The sequence below is a fragment of the Nelusetta ayraudi genome, unplaced genomic scaffold (assembly GCF_046127955.1).
Source record: "Nelusetta ayraudi isolate G7.1 ecotype Tasmania unplaced genomic scaffold, CSIRO-AGI_Nayr_v1 ptg000008l, whole genome shotgun sequence".
NCBI classification, from domain to species: Eukaryota; Metazoa; Chordata; class Actinopteri; order Tetraodontiformes; family Monacanthidae; genus Nelusetta; species Nelusetta ayraudi.
The window spans coordinates 4458930-4485817 of record NW_027466058.1 but is presented as its reverse complement, the minus strand read 5'-3'; the positions used below and the strand labels follow the sequence as shown (position 1 = coordinate 4485817).

Below are 26888 nucleotides of genomic sequence, written 5' to 3'. Positions count from 1 at the left end.
ACAGTGTGAAACTGACAGAAAAAGGGAGGAAAATATGACAGGAGACACACACAGAGCACAAACACGCACTATTAATTACCCACATCTGTGACGTGACCACCAACATGTGTTAATTAGCAATAAACACAAGGGACACCAACCCTCCCGGCGGCGGCGGCGGCAAACACAAAACGCAGACGTTTCTGACGTTTTCTCCCGTTAGCATGTGTATAAATCCACAGCATTGCATGAAAGTGAGACCGCATGCACGCTACGCTATTAGTGACAGAGGCTTGGGGGGGGGGAAGAGTCCGCGACGAGGACGTTCCACCAAAGCAATTGGGCAGACAAGAGCATGCCTGAGGAAGGGGAGGGAGGGGGGAGTGAATGAGGAGACGGTGGCCACGCTGAGCCCGCGTGGAGTTACCTCCGTCTGTAAGGTCCAATTCAGAGGAGGAGGAGGAGGAGGGAGGAGGAGAGACAACTGTTAGCGAGCGCTGCGGCCTCTGCTGTCTGGGAGCAGGGCCTTGGACAACAGTGAAGCATGTGCATCCACATTCTCTTGCTCTCTCAGACGCACACACACACACACACACACACACACACACACACACAAACAAACGAGTGTGCGCACACAAACACACACTCGCAAACAGAGAAAAAAAAACATTTGCTGGAAAGAGGCTAATTAGAGGATACCACTTAAGTTTAGAAGAGTTTAGAATGTCTCGCAATTAGTGGTGTTTAATTAACATCGGCTCACATTAACAAACGCCGGCTGCCAAAATTGAATGTACGGTAATCTGATTTCTCCCATGACATTGGGTAATGAAAAGGAAGAGTGGTGCATATTGTGCCCCTCCGTCTTTGTTATGCTAAGCAGCAGCTAGTTAATTGTTCGCTCCAGAAAGGGAGACTGAAATCAAATTAACTGGGGAAAGGAAACTTGTATAAAAAGTGTAAACTTCTGTGGCATCCCCTTCAGCAGCATGACAATCAGAATCATTGGAAATCCCCTGTTCACCAACGTCCTCCTCACAAGATCCAGCCTTTAAGATGGCTGTTCAAGTTTTCCAAACTTCTCGCTCGTGCCAATTTTGGTGGTGGGAAACATTACTAATGCATCCTAGGGGATGGAAGTTTTTACTACAATTGAACCTTTAGAGGGAGGAGGGAGTAGGTGGTGGAGGAAGGTGTGAAGCGTAGTCACATCAGGAGCAGCGCTGCCAGATTTAAAAAAGGAGAGATATTAAAATGAAAATGTTAAATCGTGGCTGGTTGACGGCTTTCGTGTGTTCGCCTGTGTCGTGCAGGAGCTACTACTATAAAAAAAGAACACACACACAGATTCAATAAGAGTAAAAGAGATTGGTATCGCCTCCCAAATTTGAAGTGATGGGAATGGTGCCCCTGGACCTGAGGTGAGCCAGAGCCGTAACTACACTTGACAAAACAAGCACACCAGTGTGTGTTTCACACAGGCGAGCACAGGTTCCTGCTCATACGCGCGCAGCTATGGAGCTTGACACGGCAGACGAAAACACATTGGACCTCATTAGGATGATGCCAGCAGGGGCGCAGAGTGCATTATGCAATGATAACTCACTGACGGAGGGAGGGGTCATTGACAAAAGGCCCCTGCGGAACAGCTGCGATGGCATTTAAGGTGGTAAATGCCACACTCACATACTGTACTGTATATGGATAAGTGCCTCAGGCAGCCGAGACAAAGTGCTCTATCAAAATGTCCATGACCACAACAATGTGCACGTTTCACCGTGTTGCAGTCCTCCAACACAGAAAATCTACAGTGCACCTCGAGCTGCTCTCCAGATTTCATCTCTGCTTTCAGTCTAGTCTTTGTTGGGTCTGAGGCTCGGCTGTAAGACCGTATCGTATCTTCATCATCCGTCCCCATCTGGTAGCATTGCGTCAGCGCAGCAGCGTCGGCATTGTGCGCTCGAGCGAAACCTTATTCCACGGCTTACGGCTGGATAATGGGTGAAAATAAAGATGTCATCTGGAAAGGGGGGACATTAAGTATCTGCCATTCAAGAATTTCTTTCATCGGCCCTGAAAACACGATAAAACACGACCATCCTGCGGCCAAAACCACAAGACTTCCCATTTTGTCAGAAATCGAACTCCCATCTCATAGCGCTCGTCTGCAAAATACTCAACTTCTAATTACCAGAGCACTTAAGTTAATTAGCAGCCAGTGGCTGGACTGTTGCTGTGTCAGGCGTTCATCAGTGTCAACTGTGTGGGCATCATGATTCCTAATCCAATCCCAGAGCCTGTTCCATCTCTGTACACGTTTCTGTCTGTGTGTATGGGTTATGCTTAGTAATGTTGGCAATGTCCAAGAGCCAAAGTCAGATAATGGATCCATCCCCTCTCAAAAAATGTCTTAATTATGCACTGAGCTGAGGCAAAAGCGCAGCACTGTCAGAGCTTCCAGCAGCACTGTGCCAGCGGTGGCGCAGGCTATTACTCCACTCTCTTGTATGCACACAGCAGGGTTTAGAGATTGGTAAGGGCTAATCGCCACTGGGCGCCACGCTGTTGTGGAGTGCCCCTATGTAATATGACGAAATTCCCGCTAAAACCTAAAGTCTGGGAATCCAAGAAAGTCTCAAGTCGAGCACAGCCGGGGGCTTGTAGACTAAAAAGACAAACTTCTCTCCAATAACTTCAAGAGATCCACTTTCTAAGAAAAGCAGGTTTCTAACCCTTTTTTTTTTCTCTCCGTCACACTGAAATTTATAAAGCTCAAAACCGAACCTTCATACAAGTACTAACATATTTCTGGATAAAAGAAGAAAGAGAGAGGACAAATGTTTTGAAAAATGAACTGGGGCCTTTCTATACCTTTGAGACGCACACCGACATGTGCAATAAATTAAATGCAGTTCGAGCAAAGGGAATTGGGCTTGACCTGTTCAAGTGGGGGAAGTCAACCCATGTGTGAGGCATAGCGATTGAGGTGCCACAAGGGCATCAAACTTTGGCTGCAATGCATATAGAGGGCAGCATCTCCATCCAAGTGCAGCAGAAACCAGCACACACAGCCAGCACAAGAAACAATGATGCCCCAGAGGACCTGCACATATAATTAAATGACATCAAATTCTTCTCTTTGTAATTGATTACATCTGTGCAGAGGCTGGCAGGTTAACTGTGCAGGTGTATGTTTATGTGGATGGAGGGAACATTACTGCATTAGCTTCCCACCTTCAGTCCTACAGCAGCCAACTGCAGAACAGGTGCACTGTTAATGACTCCTGATTACACCGAGAGCAAAATCAGAATAATGGGCCCTGATATGAAACACTTGAACATGTTTTGTCGCGGAGAAACAGCTACTGGCTCACAGCAGGAGAGCAGGGTGGAGGGGAATCCAGATTAGATGATGAAATGTGCCGACAATCCAATCCCGACTATGAGTATGAAAGGTATGTGTGTGCGGATGTGTGAGCATTAATCAAGATGAATATCGACAAGAGAACAAGTGAGGAGTTATTGATAGTGTGAAAAGGTTGCCGAGTGTTGCCAGTCCGGACAACAGTTTCCTGTGAAGTCAAAGAGTGAGCATGACAACAGTTGGTGTAAACAAGAGGCCGGTAGCAGCATCGCTGTAGCCCCCTGTTGCCCTGTAGCAGCAGTTGTGGTTTTGTGTACACATCATGTAAGAACAGTACATATACAATTCAGACGTTATAGACCGGGTCCTTCCATCAGTGAGGCTAGAACATGCTCTACAGGAATCATGCAAACACTAACATCCGGACAGTCCAGAGGATGAAGTGTGTGAAGATTTTCATTTTTTTCTCAAGCACAGCAACGCAGCCTTGATGTTAGCTAACAGAGCAAAACGAGCCAATTTGTGGACCCAGAAACCATCCCATGATGCCACCATGCGCAAAGAGGGGGAGTGCCCCGACAAGCCAAAATTCTCAGAAATGCTCAGGCAAGAGAGCAGTGCATGCTAGGGGGAGAGGCCAGAAAGCCAAAAAGCGTGTTGACGGTGAGACCCGACACTTCTTCAAGTACATGGAATTATGAAGACTAAAGGATTTATAAAAGAAGAAGACAGAGTGCAGGGGAACAGCAGCAGTATGATTTAGTTTAGGAACTTATTTTATCAACATCTCAGCAGATTAAAAAGAGCTTCAAAATTTCTAGAAGCCAGATGACTTATTGTCCCAGAAAAACATTGCTCCAACTTCCTGTGAACTTATGTTATAGATTTGCCAATATTATAAAGAAATAATGCCGATGATGATGTTTGAAAATCATCAAACCTATGTCATCTGAGCTGCAAATAATGACAATACAGATACAATGGCAGTATGGTACATTAAATAGCTGCGTGCGCATTTCAACAGGTACTGGCTATCTAAGGCAGTGACAATTTGTCCAAATTTGCCAAAAGTATTGTTGCGTAAAGCACAAACAGATGGAACATTACATATCGCAAAGAGAAGTCTGGAAATGTCTGCAAAATCAAATTTGGATCCATTCTCAAACTGTTTGACTTTCCTTGGATGAAATTACGGCGTAATAAACACTGACATAGAAGCTTTATACCCCTTCAACATTTTATTGCCTCATACCTTGAAAAATAAACCCTGGATGCAAAGTTTGGCTGCTCCCCTATCAACACTGGTTGTAAACTTAAGAGAGGATATGACCTCAGTATAACATCTGCGAGAGCTGAGATGAGTAAATACAGATATACTGTTCCCCTGGACTGCACTCAGTATCTGTGCCCTTCATTTAATGACAGTGGAGGATTGGGTGTTTAAAAAAGGAGGAAAACTTAAGTGCTAATAGATGAATTTGGAGGGAAAAGTTTAAACGAGTTGGAGGAAAGAAGGAGTAAAAAAATAAAAAATAAATAAAGGTGCAGTTTTTCATTCAGCTCAATACATGCTACTCGGCACACACCCCATACCTGCCAGAAGTCCTGCAGAAAGGGAGGGGCAGACCAGCAAGGAGATGAGGACAGAGGGCGGGAGACAGAAGAGGGGACGTGGAGGAGGAACGGGGGCATTTGTGGGTGGAGATGGGGATCAGGAGAAGAGATGGATGTGGAGGGGGGAGGGGGGAGAGTGAGGAGGAAGGGAGGGAGGGAGGGAGACAGAGAAAAAAGTGAGGGTTGGGGGAGATGGGGAAGTCGGGGGCGGGGCCGGCGTTTATTCACGAGGAAGGGGGGGGGAGAGAAAATGTAGGGATTATTCGTCATGTGAATGAGACAGGACGGGGCAAAAAGAGCACGAGAAATAATCAACAGTCAACAATGATCACATCAACATTACACAGCGGCTGGAATCATGTCTACGTGATGGGGTGGGAGGAGTGGACAATCAGATGGAGTGACTAAGAGAGCAGACTCGCTCAAGACTTTTACAAGGTAGTTTTTAACTGAGAGGGGGGGAAAAAAGTGAAAACCTCAGATGAACATTACACCACAGCGAGAGTCTGGAAAAACTAAGAGGAAGCAGGAAGGGACAGAAAAGGGGGTGGCGGGGCTGTTACATTCAGTCACACTGTGCTGCTCTGTGTGTGCAGCACAAACACTTTCAGTTGCACCAAAAAGCTTTCTTTTTAAAACCATATTTATGATTTACACGCTACAGAGCCGGCGTGCTGTGCGGACCACGGCCGTTTCACTTTAGTCCGATTCAATGCACTTTTAAGTTTCAAGTGAACTAGATTTCATGGGTTCTTGGCAGGAGAGAGTAATGGCTCGTTCCTCCGACTGGCTCGAGGTGCCCATTAAGCCAATGAGTAGGAGGCATGTGTCTCAGGGCTGAGCGTTCTTGGACTGCTATGGTCACGGCATGAGCCATCTCAGGGGACAGCCAAGGCTAAATAGAGTAGCAGCAGAGCATGTGTGAAATGATTTGCCTGGTAAATAAAGCGCACGCAGAGGCCTAGAAAGAGATGGAGTGTAAATAGATCATTTTAGGCCAAAGACACGAACATTTACTTCCGATTAATGTAAACTTCTTTTCCTATTCAGACATCATTGAGGAGACGTCTTCTTTAGTGTATACAGTTTAACATAGTACATATTAGGGATGCAAATTATCGATTAATTCATTCATCACTAGTTGATTGACCTGATCGATCGATTAACGATTAAGTGATCAGAGGCGATTCATCCTGAAAACCTAAAGTGCACAATGAGAAATGTGTAACAAACACATTATTTAACCCTTTAATAATGTTGAGGGTCCAATCTGACCCATTTTTACATTAGAGAACAGTAAAAAAAAAAACTAAACATTTATCCTCTTACATTAAGTTGATTGTTGGTCACATTTCAACTTGTAACTTGTTCTAGGTATATTATCACAGTATCTACAGGTAAATTGCTCTTTCCTGCCACTACACTGTTATAATGATATTAACTACTCGTGTAAAAAATGTTCAATTGATTGCGACTAATTCAATTTAATCGATTCAATTCTTAATCGACAATTAATCGATAATTGAATAATTGTTAACATCCCTAGTACTTATAATCATAATGTAATATAGCATGATAGTAGTGCAGTAGAGGCTGTGACAAGGTCAAGTGAAGTAGTTTGCCGAACAGGCTGCGTGTGGCTTCAGGCTGGGGGACAGATGTAGTCTTGTCCTTACCAGCCTGAGGGCTTGCTGATCTTTTAATCAGGGCAGAAACTACAATCATCACACTGATGATCAACCAAAAACTTAATGAACGAGGAAGGCTGGCCACTGGGTGTGAGAGACGCTCTGTAGGATCAGCAAGAGGGCATTGATGGTTAACAAATCAATATCATGGGAAGCAGCCACCAAAATAATGATGTTGGTGATTCATACTGATGGCTTCTATTTTAGCATCAACATCCGCTCAGAGATTAGCTCCTGTTCAAGTCAATCTGTGGCCACGGGGCTAGACAGCCCAAAGTTCTCCTGCTGTTATCATCTCGAAGCAGGTCATTATGCAGCAGAGTAACCCACACAGTGGATGTCCTTTTTGGTGATTAAGTGCAAAGCGGATATGTTTGCAGAAACCTTTTAATTAGTCTCTGCTGTCTGATTGCCTTTTGGCTAAAGTCCAAAATGACATGATCCTCCAATAGATTAAAAACGATATATCTTTCGTTAAGCCCATTTATTTTTTAAAAGTGCTTTACTTGTTTGAAAAAGATAGTTATAAAGACAGAAAACCATTAGAGGTTGAAGTTGAGAAGCAAACAGGAAGGCAAGGACAAAAGACACTGTGTTGGGATTCTGTGGAGGAACGATCCTGAAACATCTGTTGTGAGGAAGAGTACAGTTTGAATATATTCACTGTAATTTGTTTCATTTTAATATATTTAACATTTTTAATCACATTATCCTACAGACAGCACAGCTATTAAAGAAACTGGTCCTATTTGTAAGCATAAATAAGAAAAAGCATATAGGCAGATGCTATTTGACAGTGCCAACAGCTAAGATCTAATTTAGAATCTTCTTTGGGTATCAACATTTAAAAATCAGAATTATTACCTTATATTGTTTGTAAAAAGTGAGATGTTTCAGAGTTAATTGGAAAAGTATGGGTAAAAAAGCTTTAAATTAAGAATTTTAAACCTTTCAACTACAGTCTGAATTTTCATTTGGAACTACTCTCCACTGACAAATAGTTCATAGGTCTCCATTGTTCAGCTGTGAGATAAGTGAATTATCAAGGTATTAGCTTCACAGGAACAAGGACTTCTTTTAAAATTACATTTCATATCTCTCCTGTATCTGGGTAATTGCCAAAGTGATGAGAATCTGCAAAGCAGATTTTTATAAAGCCTTGGCAGATAAAACTAAAAGCATCTTCACTGCAAGACCTCCTCTTTGGGTGTAAGAATATGATAATGTATTCTTATGCGAACCGGTCCCACCGGCCAATACGATAAGGACTCATCTTAGGAAATCAATGTCCTGTGTAAGGCAATACATTTAGACTGTTCATAACACAGCTTTCTGGAAAAATTCAGAGGCAACTTAGTTGATAAAATTCACAAGATCAATGAAAAAAAAATTGTGTTTCTAATCCGAAAATTATTAAAAACAAAAAGTAATTATGACTGGCAAAGATTAGTTTGCTCTGTACCATATATATGGGCAGTTCTTACCTTTCCATCAAAGCGCTTGACAACGAACTGATCAAGGCCGAGATCTGAAGCGCAGACAAAGAAACAAAGGGACAAATATTTCAAATGAGCAGATGAGTTACACAGTTAGACGCAAAGAGCTATTGCCTTCATAACACACAGCATAAGCAGTAACACTTGTAAAACCTCCAACAACCACAAACACATCACAGATAAACGTCAGTCATTAATTAATAAGCAATTTCCATTTCATACACAGTTTGAAATAGACAATCAAAAATTCTGCAGTTGGACCTTCGTCACCTCAACAAAGGCTACATTGTCAGATTGCTTAGTTTACATTTTTTCATCCAAAAAGGTTTTGGTCTGACAGAAATCAATGTCACATAAACATGCAGAGAATAAGACAATTAATTATCTTCAAAAAACAAATACTCTTCCATTATTAGTGCTTAAGAAGGGTTCAGAGGGCAGCAGCCTCTCTACAAGCAAAACAGTAAACAGACTAAAAGTATCAGTCTAACTAAGAGGGTGGAAGTTTAAAGATGATCTAGTTCAACTGCATGGTAATTATTCAAATATTACAATGGAATTCAAAATCGTCTTCATGAATCATTATGAGCCCAATAAAAAAAAAACGGATATGTTGATCATATCCCTGATGTCACTTTATCAAAGTACTGGCTTTATTATTATTATGTTAAAGTTTATTAAATTCCCCTTCGTATGGTGTCCTATTTGTACAGAATGGGTACCAACCAAAATGCGGCAGATGATTTCACTCTGTCAGACATTCCAGCACTCAAACAAGATTGTCCAAGGTCACCGGTACGCCAAGGTGGTTGTGTCAGTGACTGTAGCACATACAGAACACCTAACAACGAACAACTAAGACCATAATGGCGTGCCTACAAAACACTGCTACTCGAGATGCATGAAAAATGCATGGCACATACAGATGAAACATCATTAGAAAGGGAAATGAATAAGCTAGCCAGTAATAGCAGATGTAAAGCCTACATTAAGAGAGACCACAGACATGTAGGGAAGCACCATGACAGTGTGTTTTTTAATGTTGTGGACAAGCGTGTATTTATTGATGCCATCTCAGGCTCCCTGCTTCCCATCCCTCCTACGACGAGAGATCAAGCAGGTCTGGGTTGCTCGCGGTGTGATGCCTGAGATCGACCCCAGTACAAACCATTAATTGATACACCAACTGCTGGGCCGTGATTCACTTAGCTCAGCGTGAGCCGTCAGCCCCGTCACTTCCCCCACCCTCCACACCTCAAATCATACTTGGGATAACTGTCGGCGGAATTGGAATACCGTGCCATAAGTCGTGCACTGCCAAGCGCAAGCTGAGTGTCCCTAAGGCTAAACAGTGAGAGAGAGAGAGAGAGAGCTAGAGAGAGAGAGAGAGAGAGAGAGAGAGAGAGAGCGGGCTGTGCAGAGGACCAATCAACTAGTTGACTGACTTTATCAGAGCATCACTAACCTCAGATTGTCATTCTGGATAGTAATGTGCATGCAGTAGCCTCACGCATGAGGAAAAGTTCATGCAAATAGAATGCTATAGCTGACATTTCGAAACTACATAAGCATTAATACAAAAAAAAAAGCCCATAACAAACCAGCGTTACTGTAGCGAGAGGCTAATGAAAGAAAGGCGAAAAGAAAGGGGGTGGCGGGGAGCTCACTTTCTGGCTGCTTCTCGTTGGGTGTGATGGAGCGTATAAAGTCCTGGGGCGTCATGTAGACCTCAGCATCTCCATGTTCACCAATGACCTTCAGCGTGGCGAAGTAGCGGAAAATCTTATCCGGGGTGGAGTAAGCTCGAATCCTGTTCTCATACTCCATCACCTAGCGACGTGAAAGAGAGAGAGAGAAACAATGATTACCAAGGACAGATTCACACAAGGCATGACTGCTACTTTAAAAAAAACACAAATACAACCATCAATTAAATCAAAGCACCAACAATGACCAGAATGAAGAGTTTCCTGGTAGCTCATTAAAAAGGCTGTGGATCCAGACCGGTGCTCTTTCATTAGCGCCGTCTACCACACGAGCAGAAAGGGAAATCACATTATCATTGTTGTGGTTGCAATGAAAATCGGACTGACAGGATAGGATGAAGGCACACAGAACTGGCAGCGAGGCACTGCTAATATGCAGAAGAGCTACAGTGTGAATTTGTCAAACATTTTAAATGCTTCCAAACAAATGTTTGCTTTACTTGTCAAATCCCCAGCAGAAAACGCTGAGGTGATTTTAAGGGCACTATCCAGGAGGGGCATAGAAACACACTAGACTGTGTGTAGCTGTTATTACATGCTTCCATGTTTGTTCTTTGTCTTACTGAACCACATTGGTCTGCAGGGAAATCACAGGCAGTGCGTCCCCCAGCAGGGACGACCATCACTGTATGGTTGAGAGTTTATGGGACAGTTGTGTGAAAAAGCAGGTAGAGAGCCCTGTATGTACTGTACACCGTCTTCTCTCGCCAACTTTCATCTCCTTGGATTGATGTTACTGATCTCCACATCAACCGTACTTATGGAGACCCAAGCTGCCAATTCTTTGGGGTTTCCAGCCATGTCTGTGTTTGTTCTTGCCGTAACGGACAAACACAAGCAGGCTGAAATGCCAGTCACGATTTTTTTTTCTCTTCTCAGATTCTCAAAGTTTGTGTTAAACTTAGAGGCCAAAAAAACCCACAAAAAACAAAAACGCAAGACTCCGTGTCCCTGCTGCACGTTTCTGCTTTTGAAACAATGTCATTCAGACATTGGCACAAATACACACTTTCCCCCAGCAAAATAGTGAATTACAGCTGCATCACAAACCACTGATGCTGATGTATGAGACACTGTAAATTCATATGTACCAATGCATCACTTGTTTAGAATGAAAACAATCCATCTGTTGTTCCAAGCCGTCTCTTTCCATTCTTCCAAGTCATCAAAGAATTAACATTCGGGGCTGCAAACTGGGTTTGTTTGGCACTGAATCAAAGACTCTTTGTTCTTCCTCGGCAACCATTTTGTCATCCATGGCCCAAATAATAGCAAAAACATTTAAAGAGCAGTACATTTTTCTTATTTATGACACCAGCAATGCAGGCTCATTTCCTTCTAGCGTGTCTGTAAAATATTCTGTCAAAATTTACTGCCGTTTGCATATTGGACATTGATTGGGAGGTCAATTCAAAGAACCATTCCAGAGTAGAATTAACAGCCGAAGTTGTGCGCTTGCACATCGATTACCTTTCGATCGCGGAACCCCGAGCGGGGTTTCTTTTTTTTGCCCTCGCCACCTTCATCCTTTGCTTCTTCGTCGCCGCTGCTGGCCTCAAGCGACCTCTCAGTCTCCGCTCCAGAGTCTGCGTCCTTTGCAAAATCTGCCGCCTCTCCGTCTGGCTGCTCCGAGTGCTGAACTGAAGGACCTGCATCTGCGTGCGCTCTGCGGGTAAATAACACACCATTAAGTAGGACTATTTTGTAATATAGGTGTTTCTTGCACTTTTCATTGTGAGAGAACGGATACAGAAACACAATATAGCGGGAATTAAAACAAAACAGGAAATGTGCTGACTGATGATGTTTTCGATGCCAATGTCCCCGCCACGGTGCTTGCTGACTAAATTGTGAATAGAAATAATAATAATAATAACAAATAGTTCTGGCTGCATGGGGTGGGCTGAATCGTTCTGTTTAATGAGACATGGGCAGAATGAAGCCTTGAGCCAAGGCTTGGAACAGTCTCGTCCCATCAGTCTCATATGCCCTGGGGCTCCATTCATCACCCTGCCTCCCGCAGCACAGCCGGTCCCTGCAGATTCCACACGTCAACACCCTCTTCAGTTCACCTTAACTAAACACCAGTCTCCTTAGTAATGGATAGTAATAAAGCAAAACAATGTGACACCCTTGGGGTGGTCCCTCAGTACTGGGGTAGTAACCCGGGTCTGCTGCTGAATGGGTCGTTCTCTACAAGCTGCATCAGGGAAAATATCAAATGTGGTACACCCTCAAAACAGCTGTCAAATGACCCGGTGCCAGAGTCTCCAGAGTCTCTACAAAGATCATGGTCAGTACTGATTATATATTGCAAGGCGAGCAGGTAGCTCACAGGTACTCAGTGCTAAATAGGTCGACAATAAAAAGAAAGTAGGTGAGCTGTACTTTGAATAACTCTGGATGGGAAAAGCAAAATCCGCAGTGAAGGATAGGCAACTATTGGATGTTGTCATGCTACAAAAAATGAATGTGAAGATCATGCGAAAACACTTGAAAAATAGAAACAGCCATACTGAAAATACAAAAAATATGTGCTGTTCCTAAACAAGACCACATTCTCTGTAATTGAGAAAAAGAAAAAAATAAATCACTTGTAAAACAAGAATAATATGATTATTTTTTGTCTTGATGATGTGAGCACTCAGGGGTAGATCCTCAAAGAAGGGCGCGCAGCGCTAAAATGCGGTGCATTTTGGGGCGGGATTGCGGCCGCAATTTGCGCCAGAGATGCGGGTATCCACAAAGGTTTTTGCGCTGATGACATGCAGGCGCAAACACGCGCACGAATGCGGCACCTGAAAACATGTGCGAATGTTGCGTTCTGGCAACCTGAGAGCAGTTTTCGCCAAAGGTTGTTGGTGAGTGCGTGTGTTTGACAGCGAAACTCTGCTAGGATAAATGCGCTCCTGTGCGCGCCTGGCATTACGATGCCTCCTCCGTCTTACCAAGGCTGCTGCCATAATGGAAAAAAAGTCAAGACGCAAGACGCGTTAGTTACCAACACCTGAGTACCATTTGTATTTTTCATAGCCTATCTAAAATATTGGCATATATACTGTAGTCTATGCCTATCTATATATAAGATTTGGGGAGCCATATACATATTTCAGGCTTTTCAGAGAGCACAGTTTTTCACTCAGAAGAAAGAAACACTTTGGCAGACAGAAGCTGCGCCTGGTTTTGGCTTGCGGTGTTTGCGTCTGTCAAACTGCGCGCGGACACGAGCGCAAACTCTTTCTGGATCTGCCGCTGTTTGAATGAGGCATATTTGCATAGAAGGGGGTGTCATTGTGCACGTAATGACTCATTTAAATACATTCAAATGAGTCTGGCGCAATCCTGCCGCTACTTTATTACTATTTTCACGTTTGCGTCCCCTCTGTGGATCGGAATCACCGTTTTTTTTGCGCTATTTACACAGATTTTCTGGCGCAAAAGCTGCGCAATCGCTTTGTGGATCTACCCCTCAGTGTTCTCAAAGGGGCCCAGTCTCACCGTTTCCAGAGAAGACCAGCACTAGCAGACACACCAGTCACTCCAGCCAGGGCTGCCAGCATCAGTCGTCTCCGCGCCGGCCCCTGAGACGTCCCGCTGTGGTAGCGCCGGGAGAGCTGCGCCAGCCCCACCGAGACCGCGGATAACGCCCGCAAGCGGAACATCCTGCAGACAGGTAAGAAGAAGCTTGAAATAAGTCGGACTTTTGTTGGAAGGATATTTGGCAAGCACGCGACAACAAAATAATAAATAATTTCTGTTGCTGCCAAGGCAATAGCAGATTGTCACCCTTCAAACGTATCACTGGACATACCAAAGAGACAGCTGGCGTTAAGTTAAGCACAGTACTTCTAAAGTCATAACCCATTAAGGTCTTAGGTGAGGATTTAGAGAATTTGAAGGAAAACTAATTAACAGGTCTCAAATGGGACAGCTTCAGATGGTACACAAGGGACCTCTACAGAGCAAGGCAGACTGGTACCTTTAACAATCCGTTTTTCAAAAGTACCATTAATTATCAAAAGCATCAATTAATGAATAGCTGCAGAACTTCCTTTTTTAATCGCACTGTTTCTGAAAACTTTGCATCACTGGATGATCATGACAAGTAAGCTACGCAAGACTGTAACTTTTTCTCCATTATAAGCACAGAGGACAGGACAGAAAGGTTTATCCCACTGAAGACTGAAGCTGCCTCTTGGTAACTCATTTCTTATTAACAATGAAAGAAACCAATTGTCAAACTGATGCTGCACAGAGATAAAAGACCTAGCAAACGCTAAATGGAGTGCTCAGTGGTCCGTCACAGTGCACAGCTGCATGGACTGAAACTCCCATTCCCATTCTGAAGCGGTGCACTGTGGGGATCACGATGCAAGAATCCAATTGTACGACCAAAACATCAAACGCTCCTCTTCAGCATGAGTAACAGTGAACAAAACTTACAAACCACAAAATACACAAAACACAAAAAATCATTCAGAGGTGTCGTACATCAGCTGAGCAGGAATGGGTCTGATGGGGTGGGAGGTGAGCGATGAGGATACAGAATATCACCAAGACCTAAATACCAGACGCTTATAACACATCAATATGTTGCTAACGATGAATGAAAGCAAAACAACATTTTAAAAGGGAACGTAAAAGCAAGCAACATTTTGTTGGTGACACTTCATGGTCTGCTCCTTCTTATTGGCTATTGTGAAGCTTCCCCTGGAGGCAGCTGACAATGGAATCGTAAATATCTAACATGTCAGATATTTATGATTCAGGACAGGATAGGCGCCTACTTGATTGGGAGCAGTAAAATAATTGTTGTATGGACACCGCACCACTTAGGAGCAACAAATTGTGGTTTGCTGCCGAGTCAAAGTTTCCACTGCGCCCGCCCGGTTGTTGCAGAGAGCAAATTTGGCACGGAAATTAGCTTAATATTATCATGTGCGGCCAGAAACAATAGAGCACTTGAGTCTTCTTTGATGTGGCTGGGCCACCCTGGAACAGTAAGAAGTGTTTATTCCTGTTCTTTGTATAAAAGCACCAAGTCCGCCACGTGTTGTTGCACAGTGTACCTGCATCTTTCAGCACTGTCACCATTGGTGACAACGCTCATCAATGACCCTGCCACTCACTGCTGGTCATAATAATTCAGTGGCCACTGAAAGTGACACTGGGTTGGCACAGTCGAAACATAATTTTCATGCATCAATTTGCAACGCACTTGGTCTTTGATATTTTATCATGCTGCAAAAGTTTGCAGCTCTTTGATCTCAAACTGTATGTTTAGTTCATTAAAGATGGTTAATATGAACAAAGGAATCCACCGTTGTCAGGAGCATCAGCTGCACATGTGAAGGAAAGTTTACAATTGCACTCAGAAAATGCACGCTTGTCAACAAATACTACGTGCTTGTGAAAAGCTGATTTTGGGATTAATCAAAGGGGGGAGAATCTCAGTACGACAGCAAGCTGACGAGCGAACACAGACATGTCAAATGAGCACACGGGTCACAAAACACTTTCAAACATGACGATTCTCCGAGGTTGGTCTCACTCTTGCGCATTCAAATGCACAGAGGATATATGTGTAAGCACCCTGTATTATGGAAATGAGTGTGTGTTAAAATGGTAAAATTGTATTATACTGGAAATGTCCAGGCGGAAAGGTCCCAGCTCTGTTTCCAGGATGCTAGGGTACGCAGCTGTTTTCCATTCGCCATTAATTAGTATTACTTGTTTTTAAGGTGTCATTGCCACTAAATAATTATTGTCCAATAAAGTATGTTTTACAGTAGATCATGCTGCGTTGTTTCTTAAAACTTTCAATGAGACGCGATTTTCTGCCGAGCCCAGTGGTCTGACGAAGGTTTCGCCAACAGCTAATGCTAACTAGCAAACAAATAATTGCTACACACGTCTCAACAACTGTCTTCGCAATTTAGCCCTTTCAACATGGAGGCGATGCGTTTACTTACGTTAAACGACGATACAACCGCCAGTCAAACCACAACGATGTCCTCGGCCTCTCAAAGTATTTGCCTTTATTATTTTTTTCCCCCTCAGCAGAGATGGAGCGCAGCGCTGCGCTCACAGCAGTTCCGTGTTCACTGACAGCCGTTCCGACGGCCGGGCGGAGCAACGTCATGCGTCCACGCCCCGTTGTGCTCAGACTCGTCCAGGTCTTCTAAAACTCAAATTTAAATAGAAAGAAATAGTATTGTACGTAGTATCTATTAACTAACTCTATTGAGAGTGGCCTTACTATAGAATTACCTTTGAAAAGAAAATACTTCTGAGGATTAAATAAAGTATTGTAGTCAAAATTTAAATCATTTTAACTGTTCGAATCTGAGCTGAATTGCAATTGGAATGCAAAAAATATGAAAATGTGACCAGTATTTCGAGTTCACCCCTCTTTCGAGAAAAAAACACATCTATTTAATTCCCTGTCATCTTTTTTTCCCCCCAGTTTTTAAAAAGTGCCTTTATTTCGTAATTTCTTTCTATAAAAACAGCTTCTAGCTCATACACATTTCCACAATTACACATATGAACAGCTTTACAGTTGTAACAATTTAATTCAGGTAATACAGGGAGGCATTTGAACATGGCAGTATGCTGGCATGGTGGTTTAACAAGGTTGCAGTGGTATTAAATCTCCAGTGGACAGGGTCCTTCTATGGAACGCTTGAAGAAAACCGGGTCAAGTGCAGAAAACTTGGCAAAAATAATTTCTATTTCTCTTATTCAAAGCTATTATCTCCAAACATAATCTGCCTTCGGTCATTATAGTCATGGTCAAATAAGTTATTTTTTTTAACTTGTCTTTTCTAATTGTCAGTTGGAAGACTGAAAACCATCCACACCCTGAAAAGCCAGCCCACTGTAGGTATGCACCTCAACAAACACATGACACACTCTAAGCCACATAAAATGCATGTGCAAATAGCCAGGCTGAACAAGCTGGGTAGGAATAGCTCTTGCGCAGCTCATGAGCACTGTGTTTCTAGACGTATCACCATGTCAGGTCTTGCCATTGGTTCAAGCATGTAGGAAGTCAAGCCTCCAGGATCAGTTAGCAGGGGTGTAAATCTTCAAAAAAATGACAAACCCTCCATTCGAGTCTGCACTTACTCCACGCCTCCGAGAAGTAAGACCTTCATTGGTTTTTGGTTACTCATTAATTTACCCTGCAGCATTTGCAATAAAAAAAAAAAAAGATACAGAAGATACAATACTGCTCCATGGCAATGCAGGAGTGAAGCAGCACATAAGACATAGTAGGCCTTACCTGTGTGGTATGCATTGTGTATACACAAAACACATTACAGACTCCTGCGACGCGTGTTTAGTTAGAAGGAATATGTCACTCTGTGTGCTAGATTTAAAAAAAAAAAAAAGTAATTTCTCCCCCATTATGTTGTCATGGTAGCCTCATATTGACAGCAACAACTCACAGACCTGCCCTGTGACATGAAAACAACAGTGAAACTTGATCCACAGACTGCACATCTATATATTGATGAAAGATAGATAAAGACTCGCTTGCAAAAGGAGTCTCCAGTTTCAGCAGTCACATTGTAGTGTGTTGTCTGTGAGCCATTGTGTGTGTAACAGTAAGCAAGAAAGGACAGGCAGCAGCACACGCTGCCTAATTAGGTCTGTGTTTATACTACGCTGCGCTTGACTGTTGGCACTACACAGTATACGCCCGCCTTCATTCGCTTGGGCTGTTAGCTTTAACATACAAAGGAGGCAAAGTTTTGTGCAAGTAGGAGATTTTTCAGTCATGCATGGACATCCACACATCACTGTGATGATGTGTGACTGGGGAGGTCTTAAAAGTGGTTTTGTCTCTCTTGACGACACAGTTTGTGTGCATGTTGGGTTGGTGTGTATACGTTAACATGTGTGAACCTGATTTGTTGAACGGACCTTTTGAGGCCTGTTTTGAAAACTTCATTCTGAGTCTTCTGTGAATTTTCTATAGTTAAAGAAGAAGTTTTATTTTTATTATATTTTTGAGAAAAGTATTCATCCAATATTGGATAAAAACAACCACACAACCACATCCACACAAATTCATACATTCATACATTCATTCATTTCCCTCTATTTTATTTTATTCTTTTTGTTTATGACGCCTGCACAAGTGGACACAGTCATGGTGCAGTTACACTATTGCTGTAAAGGTTTATGCAGAACCATTGCTGGGCATATTTGTGAGCTCTAACAAAGATTCGCCTTGTGAACCGATGTCACCCTGAGGCCTTGAGCAGGTCCTTGTCCATGGCTAAGAATTTGCATTTAAATTGCATCTTCCACACAGCCTGATGCACTGCACCCTGAGAAGTACAGAAAGAGCTGGTACGAGTTCTGGAGCAAAGACATCATGTGCTGTGGTCCACAAACAGAAGACAAGTGCAATCTGAAGCAGGCCCAAATGGAAATCTCCATTTGCTTCTTGTCATATTTTTTATTTATAGCTTTTCACCATGATTTGATATGCGGTATGATAACGTTAAGTAATGTAATTCCATGTTGTCATATGAATGCTGATGTTGTTGAATGAATGCTCTTGAAAAGAAGCAGTTCAGAGTGCGTTATCAGGTTCCTTACTCTTGCTCAGCACAGGTGTGGCAATGTTATATGACAGGCTGGGTCAGAGACCAAGGAGAACAAGCGACATTCCGCTGAGGGGAGTCTCCCTGACATTCATTGACCAAACGGACCCATTAGCACCGCCATTACCGTCATTTGCAGTGGTTGAGCGATTCGACAACAATATGCTCAGTCTTCACTGCATTCTATGCCGATCTGCCATTCATGGGCTAAGAGCCAGAGAGGTTTTTAAAATGATCGGCCCGGGCCCTTGGCGTTTTAAAGTTAAGGAAGCTCAGCCCAATTGGATCTGATCCCCTAGGTCTAGGACTTTCTTGTGGGACACAGTCACAAGAGTGAATGAAGGACAGGCTAATATTAGATACAGTCATAGGGGAATGGATGATTTGGCTTGCATGAGCGCCAAAATGGAGCCCAACTCAGAGTGACTGAGACAAGAATGTGGTGTTCTCGATACACAGTTGAAGATACACACATTCAAACAGAACACACTTTTATATCATACGGCACAAAACTTGTTAACAATTTTTTAAAAGAATAGATTATCATTAAGAAATAAATAATGTAAGCTGCTGAAGGTACATAAGTTCAAATTTGTCATAAAGGTGGTATAATCTACCCTGCGGTAAAAACTAATGTTATAGCGAGTTTATTCTCTTTGTTTTTATTTAAATAACTGATACAGCTTATCTTATTTTGAAGTGGCCCTGCTTTGTCACACATGCAAGGGACCAGCACAATCATGTTGCAGCACAGCAGGCCACACCGAGTTACATTCACCGGGAGTAGTTATTGGAAGCAAGCTGCGTCCTTTCCAAACACACCATTGTCCTGCCACCGTCGCGGTCACACCTGTATGTGTTCATACGACGCTTATTACACGGTCTATTTATCGTGACCTTCAGGTCGAGAGAATGGATCGGTCGGTGTGGATTGGTTGCTGCGACAAAACAGCTCGGATCATGTGGATCTTATGAATCGCCTCGGCAACACACAGACAAACACAACGCACGCACACATGCACAAAAAGTGTTCTGTGTCTTTTTTAGCGTACTGCTGCTGCAACACTGGGCATGTGTATGAAGCCGTAGTCCTGCCCCGCAACCCGCCCACCACCCTCCTCTCCTTCCCTCCCTCCCTCTTCCCCTCTCGGTGCGTCTCGGTCGGTCCGCCCGCCCGCAGCAGTCTCTCCTTCCCGGCGAGCTTTCACTACAGAGATGGCTGCGAAAGTGTCCAGGTCGGTTCTCCTGTTGTCCCGGAGCAGCGGAACGGTGGCCGGCAGCCTCCCGGCACTTGTTGTCTCTTCACAGCGGCACCATCAGCACATAAGACCGGTAAGTCCCAGGACGTATGTGTGCGCACAGGGGAGGGGAAGAGAGTGAGGAGGTGGAGGACCGGGCGGGCTGGACCGGGGCGAGGAAAAAGCGGCGGCTCAAGCTACGGAAGTAAAGCTAACTAGCCCTCAAGATTTCCCCCCCCTTTTCCTCCGTACAGTGGCCTTAAACCAGATTAGGCTCTCGGTGGAATGTGAAACGGACGATAGCTCACGATACGTTTCCTCCGCGCTCCCGTGTGCTGTGGCTTCTGTTTTTTTGATCCACAGCGGGACGCGGAGCCCTGGCGGAGGTAATGCAGCGTTTTGAAGCCCATCAACAGCCCCGCTGGCGCTGCCCCGCCGATTACTGTAACTAACCTCTAAACACTCCGGCCCCTTCACCAACATCATGGTCCAGCGGATCACACCCCCCTCAACCCACCACGTCCTTCAACTTTAATCTGGATACATACGTGTATTTAAAACACTCGGTGCCTCATTGCTATGTAGGGGAAAGTGATCAGAATTTCTGCGGCGTACATGTCGGGCTTGATTTTTTTTTTTTTTTTTTTTAGCCTGATGTGTCGTCTATAAGCGCTGGCGCTTTGGGATTAATCGACGCGAGCATCTTTTAATAGGTGGCCGCCGCTTCCTGGTTATCAGGTTTGCTTGGCAGTGCATGACCGAACCACCCTCCCTTTCCTTCACTCCCCATCTTTCCTGCCTCCACACGTCGCTGGAGCTGCAGCGTCTGAGCGTTGTGGTGGTGCTGGTGCAGCAGCAGCAGCAGAAGCAGAAAGTCGGAATAATGAATGTGTGGTAGAGGAAGAGAGAGGGGAGGCAAAACCAGTTGTTCCTTATTCACACACAGGAGACTTAACAGAAACATGAAAGCCTACACTTGGATGATGTCAGACTCCTGCCATGCACGCCTGTTCCTCCCCTCCCTGTGGGTGTTTCCCCATTCTGCTGGGAGATCCTGGGTTTTCCTTACAAACCAACGCAGGTCATTCAAACTGCCACTCATGCAACGCGGGCGGACGCATGAGCTCTCGCAGTCACAGTGAGGCTGTTGTGCCAGTGTGACACTGGCCCCCACCTCCCGCCCGCCCCTCTCTGCTGAAAATGTGGGCCGTTTTCAGCAGCCAACGGGGTTTGGAGGTGAGGCGCAGAATGTACTCTGAAGGAATGAGGAAGTGGCTGCAGCCGCCGGAAAGGATGCCCCTCCTCACTGTAGTGAGGAATACCGGCTGTGATATTTCTTCACAATTGCGCTTTGCCACACTACTGCTCCATTTCCCTTCCCACTCCAAGTCTCTCGCGTGCCTCCTTTCCCTTTGCTCACTTTTTCTGCCTTCACACAAACAACCTGGCACACTTTTCTTCAGCTTTGTGAAATTAAATGAGGCTGTCGCTCCCGCGCACCGGGCCGGCTGCGGGTTAAGTAGCTGTCACAATAGTCTCTTGCCCCACGTCGGCCCTCGGTGCTGTCGCCCACTGTGAACTATTTCAGAGGAGCACATTTACCCCCACGGAGAGGTAATGTTCTCCCCTCTCTTAGAATAAGAGAGGTCCATTTAGACAGTAAGTGATTTAAGTGAGTGGCTCCAGTCTCCCTTTCTTTGTGTTTCAGTTTGCTCAGGTTCGCAGGTTTGTTTCCATGTCATAACGTGGCTTCGTCCTGTCAAGGCGTTGCTGCCGCAGCTCCTATGGTGAGCCTGTCACAGCGTGACAGCCAAGCTTTGTCTCTCCGTCTGCGAGGCTTCCGCTGCAGTGTGGGGAGCTCTCTTTCCCCAGACTTGTGTCCATAAAGCTGCTGTGGGACACGCACTAATGAGCCGCCATCAAGCGCGTATCGTCTCCTTGGTGGGGCATATATTTTTTAAAAGACTCAAAAATGGCATCAGAGGAGCAGCTTTGGCGGAAGCGAGCGTGCTCGTGTCTCCGTCTGCTACTTCTCTGCTGCGGTGCTGACCTGACGGGTCACCTGATAGGCTCACACTTAACCTGTGCCGGATAACCACCGAGTCAGCTGTCCTCGCAAACGTTGATGTGTACAAATTTAGACTGGGAGTTATGTCAGTGACTGTAACATGGGTTAAACATTGTACAAAAAAAGGCATGCTATAGGGGTACCTATGTTAAAACACTATATTTATGTTCCTGTGTGGTTCAGTGTAATCAAAATGTAACCTTCTCCAGGGTGAGAGCAGATAATTTTGCCATTTATTTCCCATTTGAGCTGACATGCCCGCTAAAACCAAGCAGGTCAGTTTCTGCGTGCGCCATGGGTGAGGTGGCCAAACCTCACTTCTGGTTTTTAATCCAATCAGACTGGGAATAAACTAATTTATCCTGACTGCCCTCTAACGCTAAGTGCTGAAGTTATCCGGATTAGTGCGACAGGGGAGCGACTGTGGCTTTGGTTTGCTGAAAAGGTGATAAGACGCTTGAGTGATTGATAAACCCACTCGAACAGTCGAACTCGTTAAAGTGACCGTGGCTTTTTGGGATTAAGAGGCTTCTCATTGCGGCTATGATCGGTGATTTGCGTTCTGCGGCAGGGGACGAAGCATTTTGACATGATACACACACACATTAAATACCATTAATGTAGTAAAGATTAGTTATAGGGTGAGGAAATTACTGATCTAGTTTGTGCTCAGTATTTTTACATCATTCCAGAAAAACTGTACAACTGTATGTTATTAGATCAAACTGTTTCTTGCACTTGTGTTGGAGATAAATCTTTAATAATCTTTGGTCAGTGTGGCTATACTGTTCCATCTTTTCATCAATATCGGATCACTATCTGGACTGTGCGGTCATCTTAATGGACATGAAATGCAGTTTGGAAGGGTTTTCCTTTTGTAATTGAGGACATGTGATCTGACTTTTCATGCAGGGTTTCATGCGCTCCTGCAGGGCATCATGGGGTAAAGTAAGAAGATCGGGTTTCATCTAGTCAACGGGATGGTTACAAAAATAATTGTTGACTGGATATTAAATTTGCTTTATTTACCATGTCATGCTCCTGCTGCTGGCCATGGCGTGCACTTTCCACATCAGCTTGCACCTAATGTGGTTGAGACAGGAGCTTTACAGCATTCAATTTTAATGGTAAAGGGGCGTAATAAACTCCACAGAGATCAACAGAGAAAAAGTTAAGTAACATTATATAGCAAAAACAAAATTTGGACAGGCTGAAAAAAATATCAAGGCTTACCAAGATGTATATGTTAAACACTATAATGTAATTGAGAACAGCATACAGTACTGCAGACTTCCTTTTTTTTTTGTCGGCCACTTTCCATAGTGAGCTGTGTAACAATGAACAGGAAATAGGGGAGATGTAAGGCATGTGGTCAGACGGGCCGTGCACCCTGCCGAAAGTACAGGGTTCATGTCTACAAACAAAAAATATTGCATTTCTCAAGCAACACAAAGGACACACTAGGCTTCATTCTCCTCTCAGCCCTACAGCAATATGTCCTTTTGTTGTGTCAGCAAAGCGATGTGTCTCCTTAAGCCCTGCTGTTTGCTCTCATTTGTTTGTGTGTACACAGGCCATTGGCTTTAAAGATGGACTCAGACCCTAAAGCAATAATGAATAAAGTACAGTGAGTGATTATGAACTGAGAACTAAATGATGCCGTTGCACTCTGATTGGACTTGTGTTACTGAGAGGAAAACTATTTAGTGTCTTGTTGGTTTAAATTTGCATTGATTCAACATTCACTCTGTGGTTAACGTCAAGGTTTTATCAGACTGAACCAACTTGACTTGTATTTGTTCGTTTCTTAATAGTTCCAAAACTGTTGTTTATTTCTATTGAAGACAATCTACACATTGTCATCCAGCGGTTTAATGTGCCTGTGCGTTGACAGCGTTCTTTGTTGTGTCGCCATCAAACAAACTAACAAGTGTGACTTGTCATCTTAGTGCAGTGGTGAAAGGCTGAGGGCTTCAGTAACCCCTGCTTCTGTCAGAGCTCCTGTCAGCTGTCCGGGGTGATCACCCTGGCGAGCGGCAGTCGGATTAATGCCCAGAGTCTACAGCGATTTAGGTGTTCGCACGGCTGACCTGGCAAGGGTGCAGCATTTGTTCGGCTGCCCCTACCTCATTTGAGACATATTTTTCAACAGTGTGTCCGACATCTCCCTCACCATGGCTCTTACAATTAAACTGATGGGTCTGAGATGTTGGTCAGCTTCATTTTTATGTGTGTTGCAAAAATATCAAACAAAAACAAGAATAATACAATACAAAGTGGACATATTACACATTGTAAAAATCGTAATTGTTAGAATGCGCTGCAAATTCTGTTGCTTTTGTCCAACCAGTAGGAAATCACATGATCAAAACAGCCTCAATCTACTAGATAAAAGTGCCTCAGTTTTTGTATTTATGAATTCAGTTAAGTTGAGAAGTATTTCACCTTTTGTACATACATGTGCAAATACAGGTCACGAGGCAATATGCAAATATCACAGAGATCAGGGATTTGAAAACATTTACAATGTGTTGTTCGATACAATATGACAGCATGGTTTCCAGCTAATTTTTGCTGAGAAAAAGGAAAAGCGCCCTGTCTGTGCCTCTCCCTCTGCTGTCTCCAGACATATGCCAGCGCGTAGCCTGTTTCCCCTGCATCCTCCCCTGCTAATTTCCCAGCGCTCTCTCTCTGTCCATCACATTGGACCATCTTAAACCTCTCTCACGCTCGCAAGCTGTTCACCCGGTGGTCAAAAAGACCTGTCCAGAAGGGTGAAATGCTGCAGTCCCAGTGTGTGCCCCACCACACCTTTAGTGTTAAATCAAAATCATTGTTTGAATGTGTCGGTTCCCACACAGATTGTGGTGCCACATACTTCCCTTCTCTACTGTTCATTACGGAGACCTTTTGCAATGCCTCGACTGAACCAAGTCCTCATTAGTCCTCTAGAAGGGGTTTCACCCTTGAGGTGGTAAACGGCTGCTGGTGAACCTCGGCTGTTGGCATGGACTAATTAGCTGCTCCTAATGTTTCTGTGTGGCCCAGCATGTCTCCAGTCAAGTCTGAAAAAGGACATTAAACTAGGCCAATGTGCGTAATTCCATGATGGATGGAGACAATGCTTGGTTAACCGTGCCTCATCCCTGGACTGCCGGGTTGGTGGCGTCCTCTGCCAGGAGGGTAGGTGAGGCTCCCCGGTACACTGAAGGTCATGGGCAGCCAAGCTTTTGCTATTATATTTGCCACTGGTCTCATTATCCTGACAGCGAAACATTCTCAGCCAGAGCATGAATTATAGCAGGGAGATTTACCTAGTGTATGCGTGAGTGCCAGAACCACCAGAACTAGGAGGCATTGTACTTTCTACAGTGACCTTCCAAAGAACCCTCAAAAGAAAGACTGCGATTGATTGGTGATTGGCCATGTTAGTCACATGAACCCAATGCTCTGCTTCAAAGCCATTTAGATCCTAGGGATGTTCTCCAAACTGATTGGGCAAGGGTTTAATTAAAAAAAGGACTAAGTTTAGTCTCTTCTGACTCTTCACAAGTGACTTTGGGATCTTGCAGACAAAAAAAAAGATCTTTTCAGTATAGTTTGTGTCTTGGGTCCTCAGAAAGAAACATTTAAATGTCTCATTCATTGAAACCCAGTTATTCCAGAACCTTTGAAGCACAGCAAACACACACACAATCACACAATCTTCCAACTGGTTTTCAACCCCCTCATTAATCTTTATCTTTTTTACAGTCCCCATGGTGGTAATATTCATCCTTCTTAGCTTGAATTAGTTCCCAAGCTAAGAGTGGTCTGTAGTTTCCCAAAGTCTAAACTGCTTGAATCATTGCATCTAAATCCAGCAAGAGAATAGTTAACACTCTTTTACTTGTGAGGCTGACTTCTGTATGGCATCCTATATTTATCCCTGTGATCATCTTTGATGTCTTTATTCCGCCGTCCAGACGCTGTATATATTTCTAATGATGTGGGCTTCTTTGGACTAGAAAGGCATGTTTTATTCATTTACTACATTTTTCTGACTTGATCTACATATAACCTTGACGGGCGAAAAAATTTACAGAAGTGCACCCGAAACTACAGTGGAAAAGCAACACAATGGGCCAGTCGTATCTACGGGCAACACATCACAGCCTTAATTGCAAATGGCCTTTGTGTGTGTGTGTGTGTGTGTGTGTGTGTGTGTGTGTGTGTGTGTGTGTGTGTGTGTGTGTGTGTGTGTGTGTGTGTGTGTGTGTGTGTGTGTGGTGGTGGTCCACCTTTATTTTTGACAGACGTCTCACTTGTTTTTGAACGCAAACAGTCCAAAGTGATTTCAGCATAACAGCCTTGTAGACATTAGCTTGACTGAACTCCGACCAGCAGAATGTAAAACAATCCTAATATCTGGCTAATAAACAAGGAGGAGATGGGTTTGACATTCATTTGAAGAGGTATTGATTGTTGTTACAAGCTCATTCCAAACTAATACAAGTAGAAGAAGGTGGAGAAATGCCAGAAAATCGACAGTGGTGACAATGGAGCTAATAACATTTATATTCCATCTCACTATTTCCACTCAGTCCGTCCACATCTTTACTTAGCACTGGGCTTAACCTCTTCAGGTGGCGCGGTGAGTCAAGAGGAGTATGCTAATGAAAGTGGGGAACAGATAACAGTGTGAAAAGCCCCTCGCCAAAGCCCCGTGATAAAGATGCATTCTCTGAACTCGGTGTCACTGCAACGCTCCTGCTTATCTACGCTGCGGCACGCATTTCAATTGAAAGCAATACGGTATGTCGAATGGGAATGATGCAAAAATTACAAATGCACAGAGAAACTCGAGGAAAACAATCACATTGGGGCAGCCGGGGAGACCGGGGTGAAAAAAGGGAGAAGAAGACGGCTTTACTGCCAACAGCGAGACGTCTCGTAATTGGACTGGGTGGCATTATGTATGAATGAGGCTTGTTTTCCTCTTAATGGCTGGGAAGTCGTTCAGAGGAATGTTGGGATTGTTTGGGAGGATTCCCCTGGCCTGGGGCTCACCTCCT

The 26888-nt window shown here is 44.0% G+C and overlaps 2 protein-coding genes across 4 annotated transcripts in view; one reads left to right on the top strand and one right to left on the bottom strand.

Moving 5' to 3' along the window:
* The window catches only part of micu1 (mitochondrial calcium uptake 1), a 28906-nt gene extending 12866 nt beyond the window's left edge, over nucleotides 1–16040 (bottom strand). The window contains exons 1-6 of one of the 2 annotated variants that reach the window (XM_076018845.1): nucleotides 15880–16040; nucleotides 13406–13570; nucleotides 11378–11573; nucleotides 9809–9971; nucleotides 8130–8173; nucleotides 4937–4948 (exon numbers count right to left, since the gene is read on the bottom strand). In XM_076018845.1, coding sequence (XP_075874960.1) covers nucleotides 4937–4948; nucleotides 8130–8173; nucleotides 9809–9971; nucleotides 11378–11573; nucleotides 13406–13569 — 579 coding nt within the window. In that variant the 5' untranslated portion in view covers nucleotide 13570; nucleotides 15880–16040. The remainder of the gene's footprint in view (nucleotides 1–4936; nucleotides 4949–8129; nucleotides 8174–9808; nucleotides 9972–11377; nucleotides 11574–13405; nucleotides 13571–15879) is intronic. The other variant, XM_076018846.1, reaches the window with a different exon arrangement.
* Nucleotides 16041–19664: 3624 nt separating this feature from the next.
* Nucleotides 19665–26888, top strand: part of mcu (mitochondrial calcium uniporter) — a 53070-nt gene continuing 45846 nt past the window's right edge. The window contains exon 1 of one of the 2 annotated variants that reach the window (XM_076018844.1): nucleotides 19665–19860. In XM_076018844.1, the coding sequence (XP_075874959.1) occupies nucleotides 19744–19860 (117 nt within the window). In that variant the 5' untranslated portion in view covers nucleotides 19665–19743. The remainder of the gene's footprint in view (nucleotides 19861–26888) is intronic. The other variant, XM_076018842.1, reaches the window with a different exon arrangement.